Source organism: Schistocerca serialis, chromosome 12, assembly GCF_023864345.2.
Source record: "Schistocerca serialis cubense isolate TAMUIC-IGC-003099 chromosome 12, iqSchSeri2.2, whole genome shotgun sequence".
In the NCBI taxonomy this organism is placed as follows: domain Eukaryota; kingdom Metazoa; phylum Arthropoda; class Insecta; order Orthoptera; family Acrididae; genus Schistocerca; species Schistocerca serialis.
Genome location: NC_064649.1, coordinates 89,161,514 through 89,184,498, shown reverse-complemented (window position 1 = coordinate 89,184,498; position 22,985 = coordinate 89,161,514). Strand labels below are relative to the sequence as shown.

Here is a 22,985-nt window from a genome sequence, read left to right as displayed (position 1 = left end):
TTCACTGAGGCTTTTTGCAGATGATGCTGTGGTGTATCGAGAGGTTGTAACAATGGAAAATTGTACTGAAATGCAGGAGGATCTGCAGCGAATTGACGCATGGTGCAGGGAATGGCAATTGAATCTCAATGTAGACAAGTGTAATGTGCTGCGAATACACAGAAAGATAGATCCTTTATCATTTAGCTACAAAATAGCAGGTCAGCAACTGGAAGCAGTTAATACCATAAATTATCTGGGAGTACGCATTAGGAGTGATTTAAAATGGAATGACCATATAATGTTGATCGTCGGTAAAGCAGATGCCAGACTGGGATTCATTGGAAGAATCCTAAGGAAATGCAATCCGAAAACAAAGGAAGTAGGTTACAGTACGCTTGTTCGCCCACTGCTTGAATACTGCTCAGCAGTGTGGGATCCGTACCAGATAGGGTTGATAGAAGATATAGAGAAGATCCAACGGAGAGCAGCGCGCTTCGTTACAGGATCATTTAGTAATCGCGAAAGTGTTACAGAGATGATAGATAAACTCCAGTGGAAGACTCTGCAGGAGAGACGCTCAGTAGCTCGGTACGGGCTTTTGTCAAAGTTTCGAGAACATACCTTCACCGAAGAGTCAAGCAGTATATTGCTCCCTCCTACGTATATCTCGCGAAGAGACCATGAGGATAAAATCAGAGAGATTAGAGCCCACACAGAGGCATACCGACAATCCTTCTTTCCATGAACAATACGAGACTGGAATAGAAGGGAGAACCGATAGAGGTACTCAAGGTACCCTCCGCCACACACCGTCAGGTGGCTTGCGCATTATGGATGTAGATGTAGATGTAGAACGTTGCCTTTTTTTCCTCTGCGCGAAATTTTGTTTTGTTTTTTTATTTCATTTTTTTATTTTATTTTTTATAGGGAAGGGAAAATGAGCATTTGCTCCAATTTGTAATGAGAATAGAATGAACAAAGTATATATCAATTACCAGGCAGATATGCTGACCATTACACCACCACAGCAACATGGTCAACATAGCTGTACGAACTACAGAAGTCAACTACCCTCCCCAACACAAACTCCACATCTCCCCTTATATCTTCCTAGTAAGCAAGAAGACCCGGTTTCGAGTCCCGGCCTCAGCATAAATTTTACTTCAGTTCTTCAGCTTCCAACGTTATCATAGATAAATTAGAGACTTAAATGTCACAGGGAAAATTTAATTTAAGATCCACACCTTTTCGTCAGGCTTCCACAGGTTACAGCGGTACTCACTGCTCCAAATCACTCTTCTCCAGTCATCCACTGTCCAGTGGTGTTGGTCTTTAGAGCATCTCAAGTATCTCTTATCACTGGTGTTCCAGCGAATCGACAAGCGACAGCATGAAGATGAAGAAGGCGGCGACTTCTGCCGTGTAGGCGGGTCCAGCTCCATCGGTAGGATGAGAGGAGGCTGAGGAGGCGAAGTCTTCGTCTCCATGGGGTCGTCCCGCGGTGTCGTGATGACGGCTTCTGTGGCCGTGCTGTCCTCTGGATCTGGGAATCTGGGTCGTTTTGTCAGAGCCTTCAAGCACCAGATGGCCAAACTTCGCTCCGCACACACCAGGGATCAAGCACTGCAACTGTTTCTCGCCTTCCATCATTCGCACCCACGAGATGGACCATCGCCGGTGGAACTGCTTCGCGGCCGCCGACATCGGACATTGCTCCAACCGCTCCACCCTCCTCAACATCCTGCGCCGAAACAAGGCCGCAAGTATCGCTTCGCGCAACGGAGGGTTTTTAGCGGCAGTAGATGATGGGTCCGAAGCGAGATCGTCCGTCGACTTGGCGCTTGCATGTATTTTATTTCAGGTCCAGATGGCTTGCAGCGCCGCCATCAAAATCAGCTCCACCTCTTTCATGTGCACGATGTCTCTTGCCCCAGATTCCCGGATCCAGAGGACAGCAGCCGGCTGCTGTGGCCGAGCGGTTCTAGGCGCTTCAGTCCGGAACCGCGCTGCTGCTACGGTCGCAGGTTCGAATCCTGCCTCGGGCATGGATGTGTGTGACGTCCTTAGGTTAGTTAGGTTTAGGTCTAGGGGACTGATGACGTCAGATGTTAAGTCCCATAGTGCTCAGAGCCATTTGAACCAGAGGACAGCACAGTCACAGCAGTTGCCAGAGGGTGTCATCATGACACCATGGGACGACCCCATGGAGACGGAGCCTTCGCTTCCTCTCGTCCTATCGATGGAACTGGACCTGCCCAGCCGGCCGCTGTGGCCGAGCGGTTCTAGACGCTACAGTCCGGAACCGCGCGACCGCTACGATCGCAGGTTCGAATCCTGCCTCGGGCATGGATGTGTGTGATGTCCTTAGGTTAGTTAGGTTTAAGTAGTTCTAAGTTCTAGGGGACTGATGACCTCAGAAGTTAAGTCCCATAGTACTCAGAGCCATTTGAACCATTTTTTTTTTTTTTTTTACCTGCGCACTGTAACACCTACAGCGCCTCGCGGTGTTGAAAAAACAAAAATAGCTCCCAAATTAACTCCCATGTCCTAAAAATATCAATTCACAAAATGACCCAAGTCCCTCCACAAGTAGTAATTACGAAAAATAAATAAAAAACAAATAGATGGAAATATCTAGTATAGAAAGCAAAAGAAAAGAAAAGGAAAATTTTATTATAAATTTTAGAAACATGGGAAGGGGGAAAACAGTAGAAAATATTAAAATATTAGTTATTTCAATACGTAAGAAAATCAACATTATAGTCATAGAACGCAGGTCTGGGACACCAAAGATAGTGTTTATTAAAGTATAAATAGCCATATGTTGTAATTACGATACTGCAGTCTCTAGTCAGTTCTAGTTCAGAAGTTATTTAGGATGTACAGATTTACAGAACAACAATTGGGACTTTATTAAACGGGGATCAAGAATAGACTGTGACGAGATTGTTTTTGAGGATTTTCAATTCAAGACTTTAATTTGGACATTTATCAGATTAGATAAACGGGAAGGTGAATAGTAATCTCTTTGGCTTTTATGTCAATTTGTGTGAATATTTAAAAGCTTTACTGAATTGAGAATTTTAACCGTATTCGGACTTTGAATTGTGATAATGGGAAACTTTAACTTCACGCGACTAGTGATCATAGTTAATGACGGTTTGCGGATGTTAAATACAAATAACTTATTTACCGAAAGTTACAGGATATTATCTAACATCTCTAATGCTAGTGGGAATCCTACTTAGACATCTAATTAAAGAACTTCTTTGAATGAGATCGTATGAGTGAACCTATTTATTAATAATTCTTGTCAATAAACTGACGTTGTTAATTTGAAACATAATACAAGTCTTGAACATTAATTTAACTTAGATTAATAAACGTTAAGGTTACGTGATCTATGCCAAGAACAAACTGGCGATTCGTAACTAAAACAATTGAAGGAAAGGTTAAAGTATCGTCATCTGTAAACATTGGTAGTAAAGGTACTAAAGATTTTTTTCTCTCAGAGTTGGGAAGGCTATAGGTGTAGTGACACACGTTTAACATTGGGGTTTAAAAATAATCAAACTGATACTTATCTGGGACAATATTAAATAAAAGTAAAACCCTTCAATGACAGTCAATGTGTAAAAAATAAAATCAAACTATCACCTATTAGACGAAAAATCGAAAACAGAAAAGGGGCTGCTACACCACACAGCAGCAGTCACCGCCTTCTTCATCTGATTCGTGGCATCAGGTGGTGGACGCGAACCCTTCTCGTCGTTTTCCAGGGGACGTTTCCGTCAGAGCACAAGCCGGATGGCAGGGTATGTCCAGAGGCTTTGTGCCTGGAGCCACAGCTTCCAGTCCTACGATGCGCCCGCACTCCTGCCTCCCCCGCCGTGGTCGCAATCCCTACACGATGACAGTCCATTACTTTGGGGGAGAGAAATGTTGTGGCATATCGACAAGCGATGGCACGAGGCTGAACACAAGAGCAGAGAAGGCTATGAGATGACGTCAGCCAATTTCCCGCTGACTAGGAGCGCACCACGACAGGAGTGGCCACTCGTTCGACCTATACTTGAGTATTGCTCATCAGTGTGGGATCCGTACCACATCGGTCTGACGGAGGAGATAGAGAAGATCCAAAGAAGAGCGACGCGTTTCGTCACAGGGTTATTTGGTAACCGTGATAGCGTTACGGAGATGTTTAATAAACTCAAGTGGCAGACTCTGCAAGAGAGGCGCTCTGCATCGCGGTGTAGCTTGCTGTCCAGGTTTCGAGAGGGTGCGTTTCTGGATGAGGTATCGAATATATTGCTTCCCCCTACTTATACCTCCCGAGGAGATCACGAATGTAAAATTAGAGAGATTAGAGCGCGCACGGAGGCTTTCAGACAGTCGTTCTTCCCCCGAACCATACGCGACTGGACCAGGAAAGGGAGGTAATGCCAGTGGCACGTTAAGTGCCCTCCGCCACACACCGTTGGGTGGCTTGCGGAGTATAAATGTAGATGTAGATGTAGATGTATACGAAGAGAATACAAGCGCCGCTCCTGCCAGCCTCAGGGACAGTAGAAGACGGACACTAGCAGAGAGGCCTAGATGAGCGGTGATGTTAACGATTAAAAAAAATCACTCCGTCCACAGGCCGCGAGTGGCCTACCGGGACCATCCGACCGCCGTGTCATCCTCGGTGGAGGATTCGGATAGGAGTGGTGCGGGGGCAGCACACCGCTTTCCCGGTCCTAAGATGGTATTCTCGACGGAAGCTGCTACTGTTCGGTCGAGTAGCTCCTCAATTGGCATCACGAGGCTGAGTGCACCCCGAAGAATGGCAGCAGCGCATGGCAGCCTGGATGGTCACCCATCCAAGTGCCGACCACGCCCGACAGCGCCTAACTTCGGTGATTTCACGGGAACCGGTGTATCCACTGCGACAAGGCCATTGCCGATATTAACGATAGCAGTGACTTATGACCGAGTGTGAATGCTTACATAGACATAGTAATTGGTGAACGATACTGACTTTCTGCATGTCGCCCATCGCTTCTGACAACACGTTGTAAATCCGTAGTTAAGTATTGTCAATCTTCCAAAATGAGATTTTCACTCTGCAGCAGAGTGTGCGCTGATATGAAACTTCCTGGCAGATTAAAACTGTGTGCCCGACCGAGACTCGAACTCGGGACCTTTGCCTTTCGCGGGCAAGTCCCGAGTTCGAGTCTCGGTCGGGCACACAGTTTTAATCTGCCAGGAAGTTTCATTGTCAATCTTCTTTATTATATTAAACATTTAATGTGATTTGCTTGAATTGTTATATAGCTATCCGAGAAAGCAGCATCCTTTAGGTACCCTATAAGAGACAAGAGGGTAAGACCCCACAACTGGATGCAGAAATATGTAGCTTAGGGGGAACTGTTCAATCACTGAAACCCACTCATTTTAACTGCCTACGCACAGTTATGACGCACAGTTTATGAAGCATGCTATGTTCCTCCCCAGGGTTCAAGCTATCTCCATTAAAAAATCGATACAGACGGTTGGTCGTGAAGATTTAACAGACGGTATTACTTTCGCATTTATAATATTAGTATGGATAAATAATTTTTTTCCGTGATCCAGTTTTGATCAAGTAAAGCCTACAATGTTCCCGAAGCTATGCTCAAGTTACCTGTGAAAATTTCATGAAAGAGAGTAGCATGTTGAAACAGACAAACTGACACAGGCCGGTTTTTAGATAAAACTTTAAATCACTATGTCTTCTTTCTCCGTGATCGGTGCCCCAAGTTGTGCTCAATTTTTCTGTGAAAACTCCGTGAAAATTCGTCTATTAGTTTTGGAGAAAAGTATTCGAACAGAGAAACAGACATGACAATCTTACAGATTGAATATTGATATACTCGCAGAATAGATGTAGAAGATATCCACCCAGCGATTGGCGCAGCAGAAAAAGTACAGACTGGTAGTCTGAGGGTCTGGAGTTGGGCCTCTATGCAGAAACACTACTTTCTTTTCAATTTTTACGTTACTTAAACTTGCAATAAACCAAACTAATGCTCAGTAGGGTAAACTCCCGTTTATCCGAAATGATCGGGACAGGGGAAATTTCGGATAAACCAAAGTCCCCTGTTTTCACGCGTGAAACACCCAGAATTGCGTCGATACCGCGAAATATTGCTTTGATATATTGAGGCAATATCGCATTCGAATACTCACGTGTTTTTGTATACCTACTGTAACGTCATCTGGTAGATATATAATACATATGTAATAAAATGGGAAACCTTAAAACATGTAAACGTTGGTTTGTTCAAAATCTTTCGTCTCGAAAAGTTCTTGACCGACTGCTTTGAAATTTTGGCAAAACGTTGAATTCGAATATGGACGTGTTTGTAGGTACATAATTCTGTCATGTGTGTATATTTTTAATACATGTAATATATACTGGCTGGTCCAGGCAGAGGTTCGAGTCCTCCCTCGGGCATGGGTGTGTGTGTGTTTGTCCTTAGGATAATTTAGGTTACGTAGTGTGTAAGCTTAGGGACTGATGACCTTAGCAGTTAAGTCCCATAAGATTTCACACACATTTGAACATTTTTTGTAATATATAAATATATGTATGTAATGTGTAAAGAGAAAACATTATTACCAAAAATCTGAAAACATACCCTTTTGAAGTACTTCAAATTTTTACACGTTACTGTAATAAAGGTCTAGAAGTATACGGACCATATTCTTTATATATATATATATATATATATATGCCACAAATACAATTTCCCTGTTCACTAACAAAGTTTCACTGATATATATAAAGAATATGGTCCGTATGCTTCTAGACCTTTATTACAGTAACGTGTAAAAATATATATATATATATATATATATATATATATATATATATATATATATATAAGTGAAACTTTGTTAGTGAACAGGGAAGTTGTATTTGTGGCATAGTGGTTTATGATTAGAATACCACTAAGAATCTGGCTTTGTAATAATAATAAACTAGGCTCAAGGTCAGAGAGTGTGTGGGGGTGAAGAGGAGATGGACAGAAGGTGGGAGGAAATGGCTATATGAAATGGCAAGGAGGAAATGGACAGAGAGAAGAGAGAGAGGGGAGGAGAAGATAGAAGGGAGATGATGATTGATTGCGAAGGGGAGAAAGGGGGACAGGAAGAGATGGAGAGAGGGAGGGGAAGGAGAAGATGGACAGAGAGAGGGGGAAAGAAGAGATAGAAAGAGAGGGGGGATGGAAGGAGACAGAGAAAGGGAGGGGGAGGAGAAGATGGACAGAGAGAGAGGGAGAGGATGGGTGAAAGAGGTTGAAGGCGGAGGAGATGGAGAAAGAGAGGGAGAGAAGGAGATTAGGAATTATATCCAATTCATAAGCATATTTGAAACGTGTGCTTTTTCTTTTCTGTTTTTCCGTTTACTCAGAGTGAGTCACAGCAAAGTGTGTCTGGGTACAGCCAGTCACCTGTAAATTTCATCATACATTCTTCCTGATTCAGTGTACGCACACAGTACATAAAGTTTCGTTTTTCGCAGTCTTTCATGGTGGTGCAGTTTTTATGGCCAGTAGTGTATTTTAAGAGCAAGAGTTCCTTGTACCAAACCACAGAGTAACTATCCCTGAACAGTCTGTAAAACGCTGTCAGTACAGGTCCCCATTACACACACGCACACAGCGTGTGGCTGTTCACTCACCTCGTCCTCCGCCCACAACACGTAGCACACGCCGTACAGCACCCACAGGACGACCGGCAGCTGCAGCACAAGGATGCGCAGCTTCATCATCGCACTCCTGAAACAACGGCCCACAGCTGTGAGTTCCACACGAGTGTACCGGGGTCAGCAAGGGCCGGCAACCTATGGGTCAGCATTAGAACAGCCTGCTCGGTGCGATTTCTAACTTCGTACGCTTTTCTTTCTTCCTGAAGACTGGGAAGAGGTGGGCAAACTCGTTCATCCTTGGGAACTAGTTCACTGTTGATCGTTCTTTTTTGGGAACCGTTCATTTTTACATGTTCACCGTTCACCATTCATTTGTGCTTGGTATATGGTTCTTACGAAAAACTGAAAACTAGTAGTGTAGGTGACTGAAGGATGAAGGGCACCAAGAGAGGGCACTTGCCTCCCTCCTGGTGTATAGAGTTTTTATTCATTACAGATTTCTTACACACTTTTAGAAGTAATTTATGTGATTCTGCAGAACCTCTCGTTTAGCCAACTGTAGCGTTGTGTGGCTGATCGCAGGGCAATAATATAGGGTGGCGCACGGAAAACCGGCTCGGAGTACAGGCTGCTCGCCAATTACGGACGATGTGTTGCCCGTTACGAGCAGATACAACAATCAGACAAACACGTAATAATTAGGCAGTGAAGAAATAACAAGCTAATGCAAGCAACAATTGCGAAACAATCGATGACGATGTGTAGAGAGCTGGAGAAGAGAACATGAAAATCTCACGCGACGCGCATGGGCTATAGTTCATGTTGTCTTGTAAACCTGTTGGTGGCTGTTTCCCAACTTAGTAGACCACAAATCTCTTGTATAAAATTCTTCATTTCGACTTCCACTACATAGCTATGCTACGTTGTAAACAATAATCATTTACATCCTATATATACTTCACGCTGTCTCTGAGTTCGTAGGCGAAGTAGAAACTTTATGGAAGCATAAAATAAAATGTGGTTTTCTCATCATACCTGCGTAACACGCTTAGTAAAAATTAGGTTTTTCTGTTGCATTATTAAAGGTAATGCAGTGATAATAATAATAATAAAGTTCGCGGTAATAAAGTTTTTGGTTTGAAAGCTCCTTCTGAACAAATGTTTCTGGGATAATAAGTAAATACGATTTTATGGCAATCTATGTCTTTTCAAATGGAGTCGATGAAACCAAAAAATATATAAATAACAAAAAAAACTTGCCTTGTTATAAGTATGTCTTCTGCTGTTCATCGATATAATGAAATGAACTGATATGCCCTTTTGTTACTTGAAAAGACGTACCTATTAGATACAACGTAATTTTTGTGTAACTTGCGTAACTATAAAATACTTGAAACTTCCTGGCAGATTAAAACTGTGCGCCCGACCGAGACTCGAACTCGGGACCTTTGCCTTTCGCGGGCAAGTGCTCTACCATCTGAGCTACCAAAGCACGACTCACGGCCGGTACTCACAGCTTTACTTCTGCCAGTACCTCGTCTCCTACTTTCCAAACTTCTCATTCTATAAAATACTTCTTGATTACCGGTCGTGGACGCTGAATAGCCAGAACCAAGTGCAAGAACAGTTTGGAACACATGTAAAATGGACGAGCGCAGTGAACGAAACGAACAACTGGATACTAAACTAACTAGGAGCAGTCGGCAGTGGAACTGAGACAGGCGGTCACGCGAAGAACGACGAGTGCGGCTGAGGGAGACCGAGACTGACAAGGGGACGCCGCCAATTTTGAAATTCAGACTCGATTCATACTGCGCATAATAAAAGCTCATGGCCAGACGTGTAATGTGGCAAAGCACCAAGATGCATTTCTCAGCCGTTGTCGAGAAAATCGACAGTTAAAATAAACCGTTGCGGTGAAATACTCTCTACTATTAATGATTTTCTACAGCGTCGTGGCGCAGCGGTAAGAGCTCGGGTTCGTAATCCGAATGTCGCCGGATCGAATCTCGCACCATGGAGCATTTTTTTTATTAGTGGTTTTTTGTATTTAATATATACAAGGTGTTTCAAAAATGACCGGTATATTTGAAACGGCAATAAAAACTAAACGAGCAGCGATAGAATTACACCGTTTGTTGCAATATGCTTGGGACAACAGTACATTTTCAGGCGGACAAACTTTCATAATTACAGTAGTTACAATTTTCAACAACAGATGGCGCTGCAAGTGATGTGAAAGATATAGAAGACAACGCAGTCTGTGGGTGCGCCATTCTGTACGTCGTCTTTCTGCTGTAAGCGTGTGCTGTTCACAACGTGCAAGTGTGCTGTAGACAACATGGTTTATTCCTTAGAACAGAGGATTTTTCTGGTGTTGGAATTCCACCGCCTAGAACACAGTGTTGTTGCAACAAGACTAAGTTTTCAACAGAGGTTTAATGTAACCAAAGGACCGAAAAGCGATACAATAAAGGATCTGTTTGAAAAATTTCAACGGACTGGAAACGTGACGGATGAACGTGCTGGAAAGGTAGGGCGACCGCGTACGGCAACCACAGAGGACAACGCGCAGCTAGTGCAGCAAGTGATCCAACAGCGGCCTCGGGTTTCCGTTCGCCGTGTTGCAGCTGCGGTCCAAATGACGCCAACGTCCACGTATCGTCTCATGCGCCAGAGTTTACACCTCTATCCATACAAAATTCAAATGCGGCAACCCCTCAGCGCCGCTACCATTGCTGCACGAGAGACATTCGCTAACGATATAGTGCACAGGATTGATGACGGCGATATGCATGTGGGCAGCATTTGGTTTACTGACGAAGCTTATTTTTACCTGGACGGCTTCGTCAATAAACAGAACTGGCGCATATGGGGAACCGAAAAGACACTGCGAACACCTCGTGGTTTATACAAGATGGTGCCAGGCCACATCGCACGGCCGACGTCTTTAATTTCCTGAATGAATATTTCGATGATCGTGTGATTGCTTTGGGCTATCCGAATCATACAGGAGGCGGCGTGGATTGGCCTCCCTATTCGCCAGACATGAACCCCTGTGGCTTCTTTCTGTGGGGACACTTGAAAGACCAGGTGTACCGCCAGAATCCAGACACAATTGAACAGCTGAAGCAGTACATCTCATCTGCATGTGAAGCCATTCCGCCAGACACGTTGTCAAAGGTTTCGGGTAATTTCATTCAGAGACTACGCCATATTATTGCTACGCATGGTGGATATGTGGAAAATATCGTACTATAGAGTTTCCCAGACCGCAGCGCCATCTGTTGTTGACAATTGTAACTACTGTAATTTCGAAAGTTTGTCTGCCTGAAAATGTACTGTTGTCCCAAGCATATTGCAACAAACCGTGTATTTCTATCGCTCCTCGTTTAGTTTTTATCGCCGTATCAAATATACCGGTCATTTTTGAAACACCCTGTATATATATACACTCCTGGAAATTGAAATAAGAACACCGTGAATTCATTGTCCCAGGAAGGGGAAACTTTATTGACACATTCCTGGGGTCAGATACATCACATGATCAACTGACAGAACCATAGGCACATAGACACAGGCAACAGAGCATGCACAATGTCGGCACTAGTACAGTGTATATCCACCATTCACAGCAATGCAGGCTGCTATTCTCCCATGGAGACGATCGTAGAGATGCTGGATGTAGTCCTGTGGAACGGCTTGCCATGCCATTTCCACCTGGCGCCTCAGTTGGACCAGCGTTCGTGCTGGACGTGCAGACCGCGTGAGACGACGCTTCATCCAGTCCCAAACATGCTCAATGTGGGACAGATCCGGACATCTTGCTGGCCAGGGTAGTTGACTTACACCTTCTAGAGCACGTTGGGTGGCACGGGATACATGCGGACGTGCATTGTCCTGTTGTAACAGCAAGTTCCCTTGCCGGTCTAGGAATGGCAGAACGATGGGTTCGATGACGGTTTGGATGTACCGTGCACTATTCAGTGTCCCCTCGACGATCACCAGTGGTGTACGGCCAGTGAAGGAGATCGCTCCCCACACCATGATGCCGGGTGTTGGCCCTGTGTGCCTCGGTCGTATGCAGTCCTGATTGTGGCGCTCACCTGCACGGCGCCAAACACGCATACGACCATCATTGGCACCAAGGCAGAAGCGACTCTCATCGCTGAAGACGACACGTCTCCATTCGTCCCTCCATTCACGCCTGTCGCGACACCACTGGAGGCGGGCTGCACGATGTTGGGGCGTGAGCGGAAGACGGCCTAACGGTGTGCGGGACCGTAGCCCAGCTTCATGGAGACGGTTGCGAATGGTCCTCGCCGATACCCCAGGAGCAACAGTGTCCCTAATTTGCTGGGAAGTGGCGGTGCAGTCCCCTACGGCACTGCGTAGGATCCTACGGTCTTGGCGTGCATCCGTGCGTCGCTGCGGTCCGGTCCCAGGTCGACGGGCACGTGCACCTTCCGCCGACCACTGGCGACAACATCGATGTACTGTGGAGACCTCACGCCCCACGTGTTGAGCAATTCGGCGGTACGTCCACCCGGCCTCCCGCATGCTCACTATACGCCCTCGCTCAAAGTCCGTCAACTGCACATACGGTTCACGTCCACGATGTCGCGGCATGCTACCAGTTTTAAAGACTGCAATGGAGCTCCGTATGCCACGGCAAACTGGCTGACACTGACGGCGGCGGTGCACAAATGCTGCTCAGCTAGCGCCATTCGACGGCCAACACCGCGGTTCCTGGTGTGTCCGCTGTGCCGTGCGTGTGATCATTGCTTGTACAGCCCTCTCGCAGTGTCCGGAGCAAGTATGGTGGGTCTGACACACCGGTGTCAATGTGTTCTTTTTTCCATTTCCAGGAGTGTATATATAAACTATTATTGAATTGCTTATGCATGTTGGTGAGGGCGGATCGCTCTCCAATTGTACCGCCTCCATTTTTCCGTTTTATTTAACAGGGTGTACCAAAGCTCTCACGCCCGCACTGATTTTCGACGGTGTTATAACTTGCGCTAGGGACCGCATCTACCTTCTTTCGAAGTTAGCAGGCAACTACGCTGTTATGCGGCGGCTCGTTTCGGCCCATTCAACATCCGTCCTTCAAGTGTAACGAGCGAGTAACGGAGTTAATATTTCATACCTGCCACAGCAAATTTGTGTTCGTGGGATTTTCTATTCTAACTCGAACGTTTGACTTACGATATACGTATTCGTTTCGGAATATCGTCTCTATGTCTTCCGTTAACTATACGTGGTTAACATAATGAAGACAATTAATAACATTTGTGAAATACAACTTTGTTTGCGGAAAACATAATGATGTTCGAAGACGCCAGTTTTTCCACGACAAACGACTTTGAACAACTTAGTATATGCATAATTGTTGCATCTGATTGCCGGGAATTATATATATATATATATATATATATATATATATATATATACAGGGTTTTTCAAAAATGACCGGTATATTTGAAACGGCAATAAAAACTAAACGAGCAGCGATAGAAATACACCGTTTGTTGCAATATGCTTGGGACAACAGTACATTTTCAGGCAGACAAACTTTCGAAATTACAGTAGTTACAATTTTCAACAACAGATGGCGCTGCGGTCTGGGAAACTCTATAGTACGATATTTTCCACATATCCACCATGCGTAGCAATAATATGGCGTAGTCTCTGAATGAAATTACCCGAAACCTTTGACAACGTGTCTGGCGGAATGGCTTCACATGCAGATGAGATGTACTGCTTCAGCTGTTCAATTGTTTCTGGATTCTGGCGGTACACCTGGTCTTTCAAGTGTCCCCACAGAAAGAAGTCACAGGGGTTCATGTCTGGCGAATAGGGAGGCCAATCCACGCCGCCTCCTGTATGTTTCGGATAGCCCAAAGCAATCACACGATCATCGAAATATTCATTCAGGAAATTAAAGACGTCGGCCGTGCGATGTGGTCGGGCACCATCTTGCATAAACCACGAGGTGTTCGCAGTGTCGTCTAAGGCAGTTTGTACCGCCACAAATTCACGAAGAATGTCCAGATAGCGTGATGCAGTAATCGTTTCGGATCTGAAAAATGGGCCATTGATTCCTTTGGAAGAAATGGCGGCCCAGACCAGTACTTTTTGAGGATGCAGGGACGATGGGACTGCAACATGGGGCTTTTTGGTCCCCTATATGCGCCAGTTCTGTTTATTGACGAAGCCGTCCAGGTAAAAATAAGCTTTGTCAGTAAACCAAATGCTGCCCACATGCATATCGCCGTCATCAATCCTGTGCACTGTATCGTTAGCGAATGTCTCTCGTGCAGCAATGGTAGCGGCGCTGAGGGGTTGCCGCATTTGAATTTTGTATGGATAGAGGTGTAAACTCTGGCGCATGAGACGATATGTGGACGTTGGCGTCATTTGGACCGCAGCTGCAACACGGCGAACGGAAACCCGAGGCCGCTGTTGGATCACCTGCTGCACTAGCTGCGCGTTGCCCTCTGTGGTTGCCATACGCAGTCGCCCTACCTTTCCAGCACGTTCATCCGTCATGTTCCCAGTCCGTTGAAATTTTTCAAACAGATCCTTTATTGTATCGCTTTTCGGTCCTTTGGTTACATTAAACCTCCGTTGAAAACTTCGTCTTGTTGCAACAACACTGTGTTCTAGACGGTGGAATTCCAACACCAGAAAAATCCTCTGTTCTAAGGAATAAACCATGTTGTCTACAGCACACTTGCACGTTGTGAACAGCACACGCTTACAGCAGAAAGACGATGTACAGAATGGCGCACCCACAGACTGCGTTGTCTTCTATATCTTTCACATCACTTGCAGCGCCATCTGTTGTTGAAAATTGTAACTACTGTAATTTCGAAAGTTTGTTCGCCTGAAAATGTACTGTTGTCCCAAGCATATTGCAACAAACGGTGTAATTCTATCGCTGCTCGTTTAGTTTTTATTGTCGTTTCAAATATACCGGTAATTTTTGAAACACCCTATATATATATATATATATATATATATATATATATATATATATATATTGTATTTGTTTTTTGTAATTCAAATGTGTGTACACACACACACACACACACACACACACACATATATATATATATATATATATATATATATATATATATATATATACAGGGTGTTTCAAAAATTACCGGTATATTTGAAACAGCAATAAAAACTAAACGAGCAGCGATAGAATTATATATATATATATATATATATATATATATATATATATATATATATATGTATATATATATATATATGTGTGTGTGTGTGTGTGTGTGTGTGTGTGTGTGTGTACACACATTTGAATTACAAAAAACAAATACAAAAAAAAAAGGTTGCATGGTGGGAGATTCGATCCGGTGACTTTTGGGTTACGAACCCGTGCGCTTACCGCTGCGCCACGACGCTGTAGAAAATCATCAATCGTAGAGAGTATTTCACCGCAACGGTTTATTTTAACTGTCGATTTACTCGACAACGGCTGAGACGTGCATCTTGGTGCTTTGCCACATTACACGTCTGGCCATGAGCTTTTATTATGCGCAGTATGAATCGAATCTGAATTTCACAATTGGCGGCCTCCCCTTGTGAGACGAGCACGCGACCGAGGCTGGAACGAGAACTGCCGAAGTGACCGCAGTGACCGAAGTGAACTAGTGAACTATGAACCGATCGTTCTTCGTTCCCGGGAACTATAAATAGACCGCCGCGACCGAAGTGAACTATGAACCGATCGTCCCTTGGATTTCGTTCCTCGGTCCTTTCGTTCACCCTGGTGAACCGTTCCTTTTGCACCCGTTCGTTCGCGACCTACCGATCTCTAGTACGGACCTGGTGAGCGGCACGGGCGTGCAGAGGCGTCGGCAGCATGGCAGGCAGCAGCAGGGTCCCGTGCTCAGCCGGATGCAGGCGCCGCGCAGCTTGCGCGAGACGCCCTCCTGCTCGTAGTAGGCGGCCAGCAGGCAGAACATCTGGTACACGCAGATGGTGAACAGGTCCTGCACCAGCGCCTCCATCAGGAAGTACGTGCGCGGGATCAGCACCGAGATGTACGACGCCACAGCCGCCACCTGTCGACACGAGGCGAAATGTAAGGATGCAGAGTCTCGCGGCAGTAGCACTGCATAAATTACGTGAGCTTTCGGCCGAGCACTTTGGCCATTGTCAAGTGGTCCGACTGCCAGTGGGCTGCTGGTATGCCTTTACATATACTGTCTGATGGCTGTGATGTCACAGGTGCTTGTGACATCGCCATATATGGCCATACATGGACACGGCATTTGATGTTGTAACACGCCCGGGGGTACAAATAGCGGGGGTCCCTTAATTGGTGACGGCCAGTGTAGCCGAGTGGTTCTAGGGGCTTCAGTCTGGAACTGCGCGAAGGCTGCGGTCGAAGGTTCGAATCCTGCCTTCGGCATGGATGTGTGTGATGTCCTTAGGCTAGATAGGTTTAAGTAGTTCTAAGTTCTATGGGACTGATGACCTCTGATGTCGTCCCATAGTGCTCAGAGCCATTTGAACCATTTGAACCTTAATTACATTACTGGCCATTAAAACTGCTACACCAAGAAGAAATGCAGATGATAAACCGGTAATCATAGGACAAATATATTATACTAGAACTGACATGTGATTACATTTTTACGCAATTTGGGTGCATGGATCCTGAGAAATCAGTACCCAGAACAACCAACTCTGGCCGTAATAACGGGCTTGATACGCCTGGGCATTGAGTCAAACAGAGTTTGGATGGCATGTACAGGTACAGCTGCCCATGCAGCTTCAACACGATACCACAGTTCATCAAGAGTAGTGACTGGCGTATTGTGACGAGCCAGTTGCTCGGCCACCATTGACCAAACGTTTTCAATTGGTGAGAGATCTGCAGAATGTGCTGGCCAGGGCAGCCGTCGAACATTTTCTGTATCCGGAAGGCTCGTACAGGACCTGCAACATGCGGCCGTGCATTATCCTGCTGAAATGTAGGGTTTCGCAGGGATCGAATGAAGGGTAGAGCCACGGGTCGTAACACATCTGAAATGTAACGTCCACTGTTCAAAGTGCCGTCAGTGCGAACAAGAGGTGACCGAGACGTGTAACCAATGGCACTCCATACCATCACGCCGGGTGACAAGCCAGTATGGCGATGACGAATACACGCTTCTAATGTCCGTTCACCGCGATGTCGCCAAATACGGATGCGACCATCGTGATGCTGTAAACATAATCTGGATTCGTCCGAAAAAATGACGATTTGCCATTCGTACACTAAGGTTCGTCGATGAGTAGGCAGAAAACATCTTCCGAGATTGTCCTAAATGCTTTCTCCGAAAATTATTTCGAGCAGTTAGCCCACGAACATACGCGAATTGTAAATGGTTGCGAAAACACACTTGACCTATTAGCCACAAACAATCCAGAGCTAATAGAGAGCATCATGACTGATACAGGGATTGGTGATCACAAGGTCGTTGTAGCTAGGCTCAATACCGTTTCTTCCAAATCCACCAGAAACAAACGCAAAATAATTTTATTTAAAAAAGCGGACAAAGTGTCACTAGAAGCCTTCCTAAGAGACAATCTCCACTCCTTCCGAACTGACTATGCAAATGTAGACGAGATGTGGCTCAAATTCAAAGATATAGTAGCAACAGCAATTGAGAGATTCATACCTCATAAATTGGTAAGAGATGGAACTGATCCCCATGGTACACAAAACAGGTCCGAACGCTGTTGCAGAGGCAACGGAAAAAGCAAGCCGAATTTCAGAAGAACGCGAAATCCCGAAGATTGGCTAAAATTTACAAACGCGCGAAATTTGGCACGGACTTCAATGCGAGATGCCTTTAATGGGTTCCACAACGAAACATTGTCTCGAAATTTGGTAGAAAATCCGAAGAAATTCTGGTCGTATGTAAAGTACACAAGCGGCAAGACGCAGTCAATACCTTCGCTGCGCAGTGCCGATGGTACTGTTACCGACGACTGTGCCGCTAAAGCGGAGTTATTGAACGCAGTTTTCCGAAATTCCTTCACCGGGGAAGACGAATGGAATATTCCAGAATTTGAAACACGAACAGCTGCTAGCATGAGTTTCTTAGAAGTAGATACCTTAGGGGTTGCAAAGCAACTCCAATCGCTTGATACGGCAAGTCTTCAGGTCCAGATTGTATACCGATTAGGTTCCTTTCAGATTACGCCGATACAATAGCTCCCTACTTAGCAATCATACACAACCGCTCGCTCACCGATAGATCTGTACCTACAGATTGGAAAATTGCGCAGGTCGCACCAGTGTTTAAGAAGGGTGGTAGGAGTAATCCATCGAACTACAGACCTATATCATTGACGTCGGTTTGCAGTAGGGTTTGGAGCATATATTGTATTCAAACGTTATGAATCACCTCGAAGGGAACGATCTATTGATACGAAAAGAGCATGGTTTCAGAAAACATCGTTCTTGTGCAACGCAGCTAGCTCTTTATTCGCATGAACTAATGGCCGCTACCGACAGGGGATCTCAAGTTGATTCCGTATTTCTAGATTTCCGGAGAGCTTTTGACACCGTTCCTCGCAAGCGACTTCTAATCAAGCTGCGGGCCTGCGACTGGATTCGTGATTTCCTGTCTGTAAGGTCGCAGTTCGTAGTAATAGACGGCAAATCATCGAGTAAAATTGAAGGGAAGCGTCCTGGGACCTCCGCTGTTCCTGATCTATATAAATGACCTGGGTGACAATCTGAGCAGTTCTGTTATGTTGTTCACAGATGATGCTGTAATTTACCGTCTAGTAAGGTCATCCGAGGACCAGTATCAGTTGCAAAGCAATTTAGAAAAGATTGCTGTATGGCGTGGCAGGTGGCAGTTGACGCTAAATAACGAAAAGTATGAGGTGATCCACATGAGTTCCAAAATAAATCCGTTGGAATTAGATTACTCGATAAATAGTACAATTCTCAAGGCTGTCAATTCAACTAAGTACCTGGGTGTTAAAATTACGAACAACTTCAGTTGGAAAGACCACATAGATAATATTGTGGGGAAGGCGAGCCAAAGGTTGCGTTTCATTGGCAGGACACTTAGAAGATGCAACAAGTCCACTAAAGAGACAGCTTGCACTACACTCGTTCGTCCTCTGTTAGAATATTGCTGCGGGGTTTGGGATCCTTACCATGTGGGATTGACGGAGGACATCGAAAGGGTGCAAAAAAAGGCATCTCGTTTTGTATTATCACGTAATAGGGGAGAGAGTGTGGCAGATATGATACGCGAGTTGGGATGGAAGTCATTAAAACAAAGACGTTTTTCGTCACGGCGAGATCTATTTACGAAATTTCAGTCACCAACTTTCTCTTCCGAATGCGAAAATATTTTGCTGAGCCCAACCTACATAGGTAGGAATGATCACCAAAATAGAATAAGAGAAATCAGAGCTCGAACAGAAAGGTTTAGGCGTTCGTTTTTCCCGCGCGCTGTTCGGGAGTGGAATGGTAGAGAGATAGTATGATTGTGGTTCGATGAACCCTCTGCTAAGCACTTGAATGTGACTTGCAGAGTAATCATGTAGATGTAGATCGCAGGCGCTCCTGTCTGTGATGCAGCGTCAAGGGTAACCGCAGCCGTGGTCTCCGAGCTGATGGTCCATGCTGCTGCAAACGTCGTCGAACTGTTCGTGCACATGGTTGTTGTCTTGCAAACGTCCCCATCTGTTGACTCAGGGATCGTGGCTGCACGATCCGTTACAGCCTTGCAGATAAGATACCTGTCATCTCGACTGTTAGTGATACGAGGTTCTAATAAAACCCCATGTCATTCCAAGCATGTGTGTCAATTTGTACCTCTCTATCTACACTCCTGGAAATGGAAAAAAGAACACATTGACACCGGTGTGTCAGACCAACCATACTTGCTCCGGACACTGCGAGAGGGCTGTACAAGCAATGATCACACGCACGGCACAGCGGACACACCAGGAACCGCGGTGTTGGCCGTCGAATGGCGCTTGCTGCGCAGCATTTGTGCACCGCCGCCGTCAGTGTCAGCCAGTTTGCCGTGGCATACGGAGCTCCATCGCAGTCTTTAACACTGGTAGCATGCCGCGACAGCGTGGACGTGAACCGTATGTGCAGTTGACGGACTTTGAGCGAGGGCGTATAGTGGGCATGCGGGAGGCTGGGTGGACGTACCGCCGAATTGCTCAACACGTGGGGCGTGAGGTCTCCACAGTACATCGATGTTGTCGCCAGTGGTCGGCGGAAGGTGCACGTGCCCGTCGACCTGGGACCGGACCGCAGCGCCGCACGGATGCACGCCAAGACCGTAGGATCCTACGCAGTGCCGTAGGGGACCGCACCGCCACTTCCCAGCAAATTAGGGACACTGTTGCTCCTGGGGTATCGGCGAGGACCATTCGCAACCGTCTCCATGAAGCTGGGCTAAGGTTCCGCACACCGTTAGGCCGTCTTCCGCTCACGCCCCAACATCGTGCAGCCCGCCTCCAGTGGTGTCGCGACAGGCGTGAATGGAGGGACGAATGGAGACGTGTCGTCTTCAGCGATGAGAGTCGCTTCTGCCTTGGTGCCAATGATGGTCGTATGCGTGTTTGGCGCCGTGCAGGTGAGCGCCACAATCAGGACTGCATACGACCGAGGCACACAGGGCCAACACCCGGCATCATGGTGTGGGGAGCGATCTCCTACACTGGCCGTACACGACTGGTGATCGTCGAGGGGACACTGAATAGTGCACGGTACATCCAAACCGTCATCGAACCCATCGTTCTACCATTCCTAGACCGGCAAGGGAACTTGCTGTTCCAACAGGACAATGCACGTCCGCATGTATCCCGTGCCACCCAACGTGCTCTAGAAGGTGTAAGTCAACTACCCTGGCCAGCAAGATCTCCGGATCTGTCCCCCATTGAGCATGTTTGGGACTGGATGAAGCGTCGTCTCACGCGGTCTGCACGTCCAGCACGAACGCTGGTCCAACTGAGGCGCCAGGTGGAAATGGCATGGCAAGCCGTTCCACAGGACTACATCCAGCATCTCTACGATCGTCTCCATGGGAGAATAGCAGCCTGCATTGCTGCGAAAGGTGGATATACACTGTACTAGTGCCGACATTGTGCATGCTCTGTTGCCTGTGTCTATGTGCCTGTGGTTCTGTCAGTGTGATCATGTGATGTATCTGACCCCAAGAATGTGTCAATAAAGTTTCCTCTTCCTGGGACAATGAATTCACGGTGTTCTTATTTCAATTTCCAGGAGTGTACATTATTCCGCGATTTATTCAGTTTTCAAATTTATACTGACTTTTTGGTCACCCGATAGATAAGGAACAGGAGAGGGCCCGTAACGCTACCTCGGAAAACGTCAGAAATCACTTCTGTTTTACTCGATAACTTTCCGTCAGCTACTACGAACTGTGACCTCTGACAGGAAATCACAAATCCAGTCACATTACTGAGACGATATCCCATAAGCACGCAATTTCCCTACAAGCCACTTGTGAGGTACAGTGTCAAAAGTCTTCCGGAAATCTAGAAATGCAGAATCAATGTAAAATCTTTGGTCAATAGCACTCAACACTTCGTGTGTGTAAAGAGCTAGTTGTGTTTCAAAAGAACGACATTTTCTAAATCTGTGTTGAATGTGTGCCAATAGACCGAACGCAATATATGTCCCAAAATCATGCTGCATATCAAAGTTAATGATATGGGCGTGTAATTTAGTGGATTACTCCTACTACCTTTCTTCAATATTGGTCTGACTTGTGCAAATTTCTAGTCTTTCGGTACGCTTCTTCCGTCGAGTGAGCGGTTGTATATGATTGTTAACTATGGAGCTACTGCATCACTTTACTCTGAAAGGAACCTAATTTGTACACAGTCTGGACCGGAAGACTTAGTGTTATTAAGTGATTTAAGTTGCTTCTTGTGGACCTCAGGTTGTGCCTAAACGCCGCATCCATTTCTCCATCACAACAAGGCTTGTGCAGTTAGTAGTCGTGTCCGCCTTTCTTTTTTTGCAGTTCACATTCTATGGGAATGTACCCTCTCAATTCTCATATCTCTCCAACTCCTGGAATCATGGTATGGAGCCAGAAAGATCGTCGTCTGTCTTTCGTCGGATCCTCTGGTCACGCCCCTTGCCCCAGTTCCTTAATGGTCGCTCAGGCGCAACGTAGGAGGGACACTGCATTTCAAAAACATAATGCTAAGGTGATGATTCTGCTTAGCACATAGGCTGGAAGACACGGTCATAGGCATAGAGTGTGGAAACTTGAGTTGCACTCAGAAATTTTAGATTAACAACAAAAATTCCTGATACATCCTATACTGTGAGGTGGCGTCCACATCATGATGGAAGGTATCATATGGCATTATTGTCTGGGACTCCATCTAGGTGCAAGTCTTTCTATTTGTCCCTGAATCAGAGACTTACGTGTCTTTATGATGAAGATCAAATGAAATTATTAGGATACAAAGAAATTCAAGACACTAGATACCAGTGGGCATTGACTTACATCAATGGGGCAAGTTGAAAATTTGTGCCAGACTGGGCTTCGAACCCTGGTCTCCTGCTTGCTAAGCAGATGTTCTGGCCACTACACTATCCAGACACAGTGGTCACCACAACTTATGCCCGCTCAGCCACCGTCGTCGCAACTGCAATGATATCGCTTCGACGTTTCCTCCTTCGGCAGCGGAGCTGATCTCACAAGTGTGTATATATATTGTCCCGGCTAGTTGAGAGCCATTCCCTGCCGTGTGGGTTGGGCATAAAACATCTTTGAATCACGTTGTGAATCTAATTGTGTGAACTAGCACTTGAAAATTGATCTCGTTTTTTATTTCCAGGGATATTTCGTATACTTTCAACTACGACGGATCCAAAGAAAGTGATTTTATTTATTACTCGGGTGTTACATATCAATCGGGTGCCAATCCATTTTTTTAAATTTTTGTTCCCCTAATAATTTGATTTAGTTGCCAAATGGTTCAAGTGGCTCTAAGCAATATGGGACTTAACATGTGAGGTCATCAGTCCCCTCGACTTAGAACTACTTAACCTAATTAACTAAGGACATCACACACATCCATGCCCGAGGCAGGATTCGAACCTGCGATCGTAGCAGCAGCGCGGTTCAGAACTGAAGCGCCTAGAACCGCTCGGCCACAACGGCCGGCGATTTAGTTAACTTCGTAGTCAATATGCCTACGATAAATCCTATTATCAGTTTGTAACAGGTTGATCAGCTTTTCTCAATAACCCTTGAATGTTCACAGACATAAT

General features: G+C 45.7%; 1 protein-coding gene across 1 annotated transcript in view; it reads right to left on the bottom strand.

Annotated features, from left to right (window-relative positions):
- The window catches only part of LOC126428071 (organic solute transporter alpha-like protein), an 88,469-nt gene that overhangs the window by 17,992 nt on the left and 47,492 nt on the right, over positions 1-22,985 (bottom strand). Inside the window, exons 4-5 of the mRNA XM_050089955.1 lie at positions 15,518-15,756; positions 7,691-7,787 (exon numbers count right to left, since the gene is read on the bottom strand). Coding sequence (XP_049945912.1) covers positions 7,691-7,787; positions 15,518-15,756 — 336 coding nt within the window. The remainder of the gene's footprint in view (positions 1-7,690; positions 7,788-15,517; positions 15,757-22,985) is intronic.